At 33.5% G+C, this 12013-nt stretch overlaps 1 protein-coding gene across 3 annotated transcripts; it reads left to right on the plus strand.

Moving 5' to 3' along the window:
• The first annotated feature begins 1646 nt into the window (after window positions 1–1646).
• Pdzd8 (PDZ domain containing 8) lies at window positions 1647–11302 on the plus strand. 3 transcript variants are annotated; one of them, XM_011631961.3, is made up of 10 exons: window positions 1648–1862; window positions 2227–2955; window positions 3039–3231; window positions 3314–3576; window positions 3756–4824; window positions 5025–5287; window positions 5579–5779; window positions 7258–7407; window positions 8451–8633; window positions 8892–11302. In XM_011631961.3, the coding sequence occupies exons 2-10, from the start codon at window positions 2560–2562 to the stop codon at window positions 9093–9095; spliced, it is 2922 nt and encodes a 973-aa protein (XP_011630263.2). In that variant the 5' UTR covers window positions 1648–1862; window positions 2227–2559; the 3' UTR covers window positions 9096–11302. The 3 variants fall into 3 exon arrangements, with proteins under 3 accessions (XP_011630266.2, XP_011630263.2, XP_011630265.2); XM_011631963.3 differs by having other exon boundaries at window positions 2230–2955; XM_011631964.3 differs by lacking the exon at window positions 7258–7407 and having other exon boundaries at window positions 1647–1862.
• Window positions 11303–12013: the final 711 nt, after the last annotated feature.

Below are 12013 nucleotides of genomic sequence, written 5' to 3' on the forward strand. Positions count from 1 at the left end.
GCATGCACGTCACTGCCGTGCAATGAACTTGGATTCTGTTGGCCGCTGCGAATCGATCATCCAAAGGTTCTCCAATCCGAAGAGATATCGATGAATGTCGCGAGTCCGCGTTTTTCAAAATATTTGTCTCTGGCCCATATTCTGACTCCTTTTTTTATCAATAAAAATGCCTCTAAAAGTGATTTACAATCAATCAGAAGGGTTACAAGCCATTTTTAAAGGCATTTTCATTGATAGAAGAGGATTTAAAATATGGACATTTATTTTTTTATTTTTCTTCTTTCTAATTTTAGAAATTAATTCATTTAAGAAATAGAAAAATTTATATTTTAATTCGATTATCTTCCACTATGCTTCTTTTCCGTTCCGTTTTTTTTTTCCTTGTATACGTGAAATTGCATTCTGATTTCAATTTAAAATTAGGTTTTGCGAGTTCATTTCGATTCAAATTGAAATTTGCGATCTTGACAGAACTTCAAATCATTCTCGACAATCGGTAGTGTCATCAGTTGCAGATTAACAATGCTTATAGGATAACGAACATGGGGGGTCAACAAAGAAATAAATTTATTTCATATCATCACGCAGCAGAGATTTCTCTGAATCATTGTTCATAAACATTATCAAACATTCTCTCATATGGCGCGGCTTGTAGCAATTCGTTATTAAAATTTTATATATCATTATATTCAGAGAAGCACAACTGGTAATAAGAAAAAGTGTATAATCTAGAAGTGTATAATCTAGAAGTGTATAATCTAAAAGTATCATAATCTAGATTGATTTTCTGACAGGTTTTTAAAAAAGAATTTTTGTTATAAATTTTGTTATAATATTTAAAACCATGAGAAGATGATTATGACGTACTTTACATATATGGTAATTATTTTCTATTTAATGTACACATAATTATATGTTGAAGATCAATTTGAAAAAATAAGAACAGATGATATAAAAAAATTGAAGTCATGCGCTATACCTATCAAATTTCGAAAAGCCTCTTAGTGATTGAATTGATTCTAGAATTAATAAATTATATTATTACTACTAATAATAATAATGTTATTGATTATAATTTAATAAATATTTTTATTAAATCTAAGATTTCGCATATATAAATTTATATAAATTTCATTCTCAAGATGATATTCCGTCTGCTTTATTAACTACCACTATTATCATTTCAATATCTTTATTATCAACCGTCTCAGCAATATCTCCACACCATCACAATCTAAAATCTCCAGCTGATCAATTCTGACAGATGCAAAGAAATTCTTTGTTGATATATTATAAAAAAAAAGATAATAATAATTTAATAATAAATCTGCAATTTAATTATTTGATAATAATTAATTAATAATATTACTCATACTAATAATTTATTCATAATAATTTAATCAATATCTTGCAAATTTCACTTGGCAGCCAATATGAACACACATAGATAAATATCTAAGTAAATATTGTCCTTGAAGAACTGATATATAATTTCTTCGAAAATAATTTTCTATTCTGTAAGAATATTATCCATCTGCAAATGATGCCATTTTCAATTCAGAGCTCATTGCGATACTGACATAAGTTGGTTGCGTTTCTGATCGTAGTGATATGTGGGCCTCTACTCGTTATTACCTGACGCGCGCCCGCGCTCACGCTGCCGTGCACGCGCGCGCGCGCGCGCGCGCGCACGCACCGTTCAGCTGATCCACGGTCGAGGAGTGAAAGTGTTCCGCATAACTGTCGAGCCGTGAAGACTGGTGAAGACTGCGGGGCTTGATCCGTGTCAGTGCGTGAGCACGATGCGTCGGATCCGAGATGGTGACGTTCGGCCGAATCGAAAGTTCCTAATGCAACTTTAGGTAGTAACACGACAATATTGTGCAAAAGTAGAAGTCAATTTCTCGTAGACAATTAGTGATATATATTCCTCTCTTTTTCTTTCTCTATCTCTTTCTCCTGTGCGAGTTTTTTCTCTATCTCTCTTGTGTAGCAAAGAAAGCAAATTATACTTAGCTTTTTTCTTCACTCAAGAGTTCTGTAAAAGTGATTTTCTATTCCAATATTGCAATATAATAATACATAATAAATTTAAAACAATTATATTTTATAATATGATTAAGAATGAGGAACGAACATACATAAATCTGTTTCTTTATATGACTGTAATATTTAGATTCATTCTCTTGTTTGTATATGATATTTTAATTTACATAATTTTTTCAGCAGCCTGTTTCTTGAGATTCGCTCATGGAAGATAGATTTAGATTAGACGGGGTTTTCAGCAGTTGTGGCTCTAATATATGCATTTGAAATTTCTTGCCAAGTGGATGTAGAATGATGATACAGCATCTGATGAACACATACTTCGATATGTCCCATTGTTGATATCTATCATAGAAGAATTATTTCTTTAACAATTCTGCCTTTAAATATGGATGTTGGGAATTTTTTTTCACATGTATATAATGCAATGTTATTCATGCAATAATCTGGATCACGTTTATATTTCATATTTGTTGTGGGATAGACTGCATCCTCAACAATAGTAAATCTAATATGGAGAGTTTGCAACTGGTTCTGGTGGCTATCTTTACATTTATCTGCGGTGTAATATGTACCCTTGCATTGCAATTTTACCTATTCAAGAGATATTTGGAATTGGGCCCTCAGGCCGATCCACCACAAAAACAGTTACAGCATGGCAAAGCGCAATTACCTAAAGAGCTGATGGAACAGATGAAGGAGCAACATGTAAACTCTAATAATAGTATGACTCGACAAGCAATGTCCCAAGGCAACGAGAATCTGGCCATAAACCTCACGCTACAGTTCCTCTTTAACGAGCTGCGGAACGCCGAGCGAGTACGTCTGTGGCTTTATAGGAAATTAAATAACGAGTTCAAGGAGCTCCTGACACAGTCGACCACCGCCAAACTGTTAGACAGTGTGAAAGTAAGAGACTTAACAATTGAAATAATTTTGAAGCGACATAATAAATTGGTTTTGTATAATATATTTTCTGGAATTCTTTACAGTTGAGAGACTTGAACCTCGGTACTCAATTTCCTACGATAAAGGGCTTGGAAGTCGCCGATTCAAAGATCGATGCTGATACGGGTTTACTGGAGTCTCTAGACTTGGCCTTAGATTTACATTATTCAGGAAATTTTCAATTATCTATAGATGTTAAGATGCTGCTCGGCAAAACAGCCTATATGGCATTGCAAGGTATTATCATGTATAGTAAGTGTGTAAAAAAAGAAAATATATAAAAAAAAAATAAAATATCGATTATCGATTTTCATTTCAGTGAAACGTGTCAGCGGTAAGGCTAGGCTACAGTTTACTCGTGTACCATACACGCACTGGTCGTTGAGTTTTTATTCGGATCCTGTTTTGGAGCTGGAAGTACAGTCGCAATTCCAAGGTCGTCAGTTACAACCGCAGATAATTTCGATCATCACTGGTCAGATCAGGAGAGCGGTGAAGCGGAAGCATACTTTACCTCGTTATAAGATGCGTTACAAACCATTTTTCCGAAGATTGAATGACGAAGCTGTAGATCTCTCCGAGGTAAAACTTCTTACGTTTTACTTAATAAATAAAATTCACTCGTACATTCATAAAAATTTTGGTTTGAAAGAAGAAAAATCACAGTTTTTATAATTTTAATTTCTTGCATAAGAGATTGTTGTAAAGTATTTCTAATTATTCCTAGTACTTTGTTACAATATACATTGTCTCAAATTCAGGTCGCCAATACTCAGCTCACTCCAGGATACTTGGAGGTCGTATTACTGGAGATTAGCAGATTAAATCTTGCACCTATCGTCTTCAGCAATGGCGAGGACATATCGCAAGTAGAAGTGTACTGCACCATGAGCATGGATTCTACGCCATGGATTTATTTAACGCAGTATAACGGTGTTCCATACATAGTGCTAGATTTAATCATTAGTAAGACGGGCTCTCAGCAACTGGGTGTGGTGTTTAAGCAAGAGATAGTGCCCGAAATCGGTCAGATGTGTGTGCTGGTGGAGACCATAATATCTGGCAGTCCGGCAGCGATCGCCGAGATGAAAAAAGGCGATATTTTGATAGCAGTGGACGGCAAGAGGGTGTCGAATATGAACCAAGTAGCGAAATTTGTCAAATCCGCTGTACAGCGGCGTTTCATCATCAGAGTGGAGAGGCGATACTCGAAAGCAGATTTAAATGAAAAAGGACAAAAAACAGATAATGAGAAGATGCTTTTTACAGAACGGAAAGCATCGAAAAACGATTCCGTAAGCAGGATGGACAGTCCAAATGCGGAAGATGCCGGAAAGATGAAGTTTGAGGCACAGATTAAGTTTTCTGATCTACGAGATTCCGACACTGATATCACAGATACCCGGTCGGAAACCGGTAAACTATTCAAGAGAAGAAAGAGCAGCATTCAAACAGAGGAAGTTGCCCAGACGCCCGACACTACGCCGTCTCGACGGATTTCCACGATCTCCACGTCCTCGGCGTCATCCAGCAATGTTCAGTTCTATCTTCCGGACGATAGTAGCGCGATCAACATTGCCGATTTATGCCATAATACGAAGGAAAAGCCGTACGCTTCCCTAATTACCTTTGAAGAGACCAAAAGCTTTCGGATCGATTCCGAATTGCAATATTTGAATGTGGGTGTGTGGGGTCGTGTGAAAGGAGGCGATACACCACCGAGATTGCTGGGTTACATAAACGCACCTGTGAAATTGATCTTGGCGCAATGTTGCACTTCCACAACTGGGCATTACCTAAAATGTCATGCTTTGTTGCCTCCAGAAAGTAGTAAGTTTTGGAAGATATTTTTTAATCGTATTTCTTATATATGTGTGTAACTAATAATTTTTAAATCGATAATTGATTTAAATTTTTTGGATGGAATTCAATAAAAAGAGAATAAATTTTTTGCATATTGGAAATTTGTTTTAATTTTTGAATTAATTACAATTAATTAAAATAAATAATAATTATAAATTTTTTTAAAGCTTCTTTAGCGACGTCCTACATAAAACTGCAGGGTTATTCGGGATTCGATCCGACACTCTGTTATGGCGACATTCTGCTATCATATGTATGGGAGTCCTGTCAGCCAAGCGAGCATACGACCAGTGATTTCGGAAAGAAGGAGAACACAGAAACTGCCAACATTCAACCGATTTCAAATGAGGAAATCGCCGACAGAAAAATGCATGATTTTATTAGGACGCACTTTCATAGGGCCACACATTGCGATTTTTGTACGAAAAAAGTACGGATTACAAGATTAAATATATTCATTTATAATTTTTTAAACTACTTATGTGATATAAAAATCCCAGTTATATATTTTTATAATGTAAAATAGAATAAAATATTTATTCCTCTTCAGCTTACAATGCCAAGAGAGGATATAATTTTTGTAATGTAAAATTTTATAATCCAAGAGAAAGAGAGAGAAAGAAATTTGTGTTATCTAAATTAAAAAAGATAAATCTATTTTTATTTTATTATAATTTCGTTTTATTCTACCTGAAGATTATCTGGAATGCTTTCTGCACAGATTTGGTTAAAAGACGCGGTGCAGTGTCGAGATTGTGGCTTGGTGTGTCATAAAAAATGCGAAGCGCGTTGTCAGGCATCCGGCACATGCGGCGCGGAGAGTCTTGCAACCCTAGCATTGGAAGCCGATGAGGTCGAGACAAACGTCGGGGATATCTCTAGCCCGGAGATTTCTCTGACTGGATGCGAAGATAACGTACAGGTATTCAAGACATAGAATTTTAGGGCATTTTGTTATCCGCGAGTGAATCGACAACATTTTGCGATACTTACATACGATGCTTACATACGAAACAGCAGATTCGGACCGAAAAGGAAAAAGACTCTTGTCCTTTGATATTAGCATCTTTAATATTCATTAATTTTTTTCTTTTTAGAAAATATCCATCTTGTTAGTATTTTTTAATATTAAATTTTAATATTAAAATATTGAAAACGTAATATTTATATACTTTATCTTCTAGTCCGATCCTGTGAATCTTGTGATAATTGAATATTAATAATATTATTTTATATATTTTATATATTTTTATTAATTTATATATATTTATACACTGCAATGTTCCTTTATGTTTATACAAATACGCAATTTATAAATTTCATTGCGACATCGATTTAATCGTCAACTGTTTTGCGAATGTTTTATGACTTATAATTTTTTAGGAATCGCACTCTTTGTTCCGTATTATAATTTAAATCTTGCCTAATATTCATATTCTATAAGTGTAAATAAGCAATATCTAGAAATGATACATATATATATATATATATATTTATTATTTAAAAATGTTTTTAGGAGTATAGTAATAGTGAACTTAGTTTCGCATTTTAAACATATCCAATTTCTCCGATTATTTTTATTTATTTATTGCTTTTATTCGTCGAGTTATATTAATTGATTATTTATGTGACATCCATTTTCGATGACATACTATTTTGAGTTGATCACGCGGACAGATCAACAAGTATTTATCATTATTACATATCGATGAAATATAAGAGCGCTTGATGACATGTCGTGGTTAAGGGACTGTACAATTTTCGAAAACACACGTGTGTCTTTAAAATGCATTTATCTTGGTATTTTGTATATAGAAAGCAGAGATTGTTAAGCGTGACTTGCATTCTGTTGTTGGCAATAAAACGAACTGAACATATGCACTTCGGGGAGGTGAAGGTTCTTTATAAAGCTTGCACCTTGATCCTTTGTTTTCAAAGAATTATACAAAAGTAGATAAGTTTAATTTATTTTCTGATACAAAATTTATACAAAATCAAACATTTTTTGGTTAAATATATGATCGATAAAGTATATGATTTTCAAACATATATGATATTCTTTACTATTCTATAGAGAAAATATTTCAAAATACTCATTCTAAATACATATCTTTATATTTTGCAACGCAGATTTTTAGAACATTGATGGTACGATATTCAGTAACTTTCATTTTGGTCTAATGTATTTTTAAAGTTGCTGGAAATAAATCGACAAATATAAAGTGTTTCGTTTAAAGTAAAAACTTTGTAGATTCTATACTTTATCGATAAAACAATATTTTATGTGATGAAATAGTATCATCAGTTTTGCACTTTTACTTTATTATTTTATGAATAGTTTGTTACCGTGAATGGTGAAAAGGTATTAATCTATTTGAAATCCATTGCTCGATTAATCAGGGCGCAAGTATGATGGCCATGAAGGCTAGTATAGCTAACACTCTATTGGGCCTGAAGAAGGCTGGAAGTACCAGTTGCTTGGCCCCACCGGCTTCCGGTGTTAATCTGGCATCTCGAAGTCTCCCCCCAAGTCCCTGTGCATCCCGCAAGGTAGAATAACAACACACATTTTTGTTCGCCCGAAACGGAGAAGAATCATACGTGCTCGAGCTCCAAAACATATATATAAACATTTTAAAGTGACAATAATAAAATCTAAATGTAATTATAAATTATTGTATATTATTACTTTTAATTAAATTAAAAAACATTGTACTAAAAATATACTAAAACAATTAGATTATCTGGATTTGAATATTTGACATCTTACTTTTCCATTTTTTAAATTAAATCTTAAACAATCAAGAAACTGGCAAACTTTTTTTTTATTAATTAATGAATCTTTATGTAATTTGGAATTGCATCAGATCTTCTCCGCTTCATTTTTTTTTCACGTGTTTTCAAGTCGATACCGAAGGAAAGAATATGGAAGATATCTTGCAGTTCTTATGCTTGTGTTTCATTCGCTTCAATCATTCCTTCATCAATCATGCCTTACAATCGTCATCGAAGATATTTGTTAACTCACACACACACACACACACACACACACACACACACACACACACACACACACACACACACACACAAGAATGCAAGATACAGTGATTAATAACTGTGCGTAATAACGAGAAATAATAAAGTTTGAGGCAATTTTTTTCAATTAATTATTATATTCATTTTTTTAGATCATCTATTACAGATTATGAATATTTAGATTATGATTTTTGTTTCTTCAACGACCGGTATAATCACTGTCATCTATAAATTATTATATCATAACATGTTATTTTTATCACATGCCCGAAACTGCTGCAAATTTTCTCATTGACGAGGATTTTCAACAACACGATGAGAGCGCAGATTATGACACTGATCACACTGCAATTGCATCTTAACACTGGAGGCAAGCTTGTACACGGTGATCATATAGACATAGGAAGACTAATGTGATTCACACGCATGAAACGGTTCAACCGCTTGATTATATTTCATTATCCGAATCGGCATAACAACACGGTCGAACGAGGATGCCTCTCATAGAGACCATGCCGCATTAATCGATCTGATTGAATCGTTGTTGAAACGTTTAGAGTTCATTGGCTGGAGGTTTGGGAATAAGTCCTGACCTCTTGGAGGGTGCTGAGCCAAGTGTTGCAGCTCCACTTATGGCCGGCGATCTGGATGATGGTCTTATGTCAAGGGCCAGGGACACCGGAAAGTTCTTGTACAAGTACTTGAAGCCACAGGAGCGCGTTGAAAAAATCAACATCATGGTAAGTGGAATAAATTTTTTTTTACAAGTGATATCATCTGAAGTCACTCGAGCAACTTATTCTATGGATCTAGAAATCCAAAGAATATTGAGATACTGAAAGATTTCTTGATGCAAGAATTCAGGAATCAAGAATTTATGATTCCTCGAACTTTAGATTACTATAATATTAATAATGATATAATTTCTTGTGTATGTTTAATATAAAGATGTAATTATACATTTTTTGATCCATTAGAAAAGTATACATCTTTTGCAGATGGGCAAATTAAAGAACGCGCTGGATGCCGAAACTACCTCAAGATTGGAGCTATCTCAGAACGGAGACGCGGACAGTATGAAACTAATCGCACAGAGCGACCTACGAGTACAGGCACTAAGCGTGCTGCTTCTGCATTACTGCGCCGGCCTGCAACACGCGCAAGAGGCGGTGGACCGACCTCAAGCTAGCAAGGATTCTTAACAGGAATGCGTCCGATAAATACGGCTTTAAGATAATATCGTATTTTTTCCCTTCCCTTCTTTTCTCGTAAAAATGAATATGGAAAATGTAGCGATATTTGATAATGGCATAATAATGATTTGTTTTCGCCATTTATTTCATAATGAGCAACGAGACTAGATAACACTAATGCAACGTTGCATCAATTTTATGATGTCGACGTTTTTTTTAATATTAACTTAATATTGATTAATTATAATATTACAATCATACTGTTGTTACCAGGTTGTATAAAGTGCACAGAGATATTTATATTATTATGCACACTGACAAATAGGGAGCAAATATCTAACTATTTATAGGCATTCCATCGGTGGAAATATCGGAATTACAATTATATTTCATATGTGTTACTTCTCTTCATTTCTACTATTTACTTGTATAATAGTTTAGAACACATTTACTTACATAGTATTATTACAACGTTACATAACGATACATTTTCCAAAATTTAACGTTAATGTAACATTACATAAACATACATATTATACTGGTACAGAGACAGAATATGTGTGTATGTGTTTGAATACACATATAGCTATCCAAAACTTATTCTACATTAGTCAATTGATTGAATTTCAACACTATTGGCATGAATATGGCCGCGATAAGAAGACAGAGATGATGAAATACAATTATTATTTTATTCATTCTAATAATAGTAATTACTTAACAAATATTTAACAAATTCTTCTCTCAAAATCTTTTTAAAGAAGCTTGATATTATTTTTTATATCTCCTTTATAATTTATAAATTTCAAGGTTAGCAATTGCAAATGGATACGTAATTGTTTGCAGAATAGAAATGACCGAAATTCTGCATGTTTTACGTAATGCACGTAAATAACATACATATTCTAATGATTTTAACAATTTGCGTGTTACAATTAATATACGTAGCTGAATAATACTCAGAAATGATGTATCATTCACAAAGAGAGAACACCAAACTCGTTAAAATTAGTATTAATAGATTATTATATTAATAATTATTGCATAATTATTGTGTATTTGTAGAAATGTACGCTTACAAGGAGAGTATTTTGGTTTGGGAAACAATGCACATTTAAAAAAGGCTTTTCATAAGAAGCGCGATTACTCAAATGCCTAAATTTTATCTGATTATAGTTTTACGCGATATATATATATATATACATATATTAGATTCGCGAATGTAATGTGTGATAAACATATATTATTATAACATGAAATTTATAAGACTATTTACAGGTTGAGATGATGATCTGTCACGATTGTAAGATGATGGTCTGTACTAGTTATTGAATATGATGCATGATTGTGCATTCCGCCAAAATATGTGTGATAAAAGAATATTTCGCACATTTTTATTAACACTGTCAGACTTCATATCTCTCTTGATAGAGCCATCGAACCAATTTGCGATCTTAATCAGTTTTAAAAAAATTGTTTGACAAAAGTGATTTTAATATCTATACTACTTTCTACGTCTCGTTAATTACATTACACATTCCACCGTTTACCATTTTTATTTATTAAATAATTCACTTTCGGAATTATTTAAAGAAAGTGAAAATAGATGCCATGATTTGATGTTTTTCAGTATTTTATTTAAGAATCGCAGATGGTGCCAAACTGAAATCACAAACGCAAAACATATCTATGAACTGGAACAATTATACTGAACTAAACTATATATTTGCACACTGAAACTGAAGAAAAGATGTGTTTATGATATTGAGAAAGTTGAAAGTGAAAAAGTTGGCGTTATAGTTAACATTAGACATGATTCTCTCATGCCAATCTCTATGTGCGCGAAAAATATAATTTGGCTTGCTGATGGCAATTGAGTGATCATGTAATGCTAAACGCGCTGAATGCATACAGATCTTTGACTGTTAAATCTATAATCAAAGAAGTTTACCGCTTTGGCCTAAGTCGATGTCATTGATACGACGACCAGCGAAAAAATTACATAAATTTTGACTGTATTTAACTTAATTGTTCACAGTGCATTTAATAGACGAGGCAGCTTCGTATTATTAGCGAAATCCATCCATAAGCATTTTCTGTGTGGCTGTAATTTAAGATATTAAGGCGTTTCGCAATTGCAAACTAATGTATTGTCGCAATTGTTATTATACATCAAGCGAATATAAAAGTGAATATAGATTGTTAAAAGTCGTAAATCTCTCTATTTATAATACATCCTGAATATATCTCCTATTTTTAATGATTCTATTTACACTTAAAAATGCATGATTGCATGATTTATAAAAATATATGTTCTTATGTTCTAAAATTAATTTTTATAAGTTGACTAATATTCTCTGTAAGAATTCGAGCGAGTATTAAAACGAGACATTATGATGTATTAACGACCGGATGTTCACTGTGTAGGATTTCGTGCATCTTAACAAACGTGCATTTCGTACAAGCTGCACTTTGTTTGCGCGAGAGAGATTTTTGTATCTTTACTTTTTGATTCACCCTCGTATAAAAGCGCACGTGCTCTACGAAAGAGCCTGGCGTCCGGTGGTGCTGAAGAGATACAGAAGTCGCAATAAAAGTCACCAAGGCAGGCACGGGCCGCGTCGTCGGACCGTGTTGTTCGCGCCGGGGAAATTCCGCGATGAAAAATAGACATTCGCGAAAATCGAGGTCGCGTGAATGCGCGTCACAAGTGCGAACGACATTTCTGTCGCGGTCTTGTGCGTCCTTGATGAGAACGCATGGATTAAGTCTTTCGCAATCAATTAGTCTCGTATTAGTTGTACCTGCTTACCTGTTTTTCTCATAAATTTTCGCTTTCATTCCCGTTCCGCAATATTGAAACAAAAATTAATTTTCAAGAAAGATTTAAAACAAATCCCTAATAACAGATATTTTGAGAATAATTG

This window comes from Pogonomyrmex barbatus, unplaced genomic scaffold, assembly GCF_055798465.1.
Source record: "Pogonomyrmex barbatus isolate J1 unplaced genomic scaffold, ASM5579846v1 scaffold3, whole genome shotgun sequence".
Lineage (NCBI taxonomy): Eukaryota > Metazoa > Arthropoda > Insecta > Hymenoptera > Formicidae > Pogonomyrmex > Pogonomyrmex barbatus.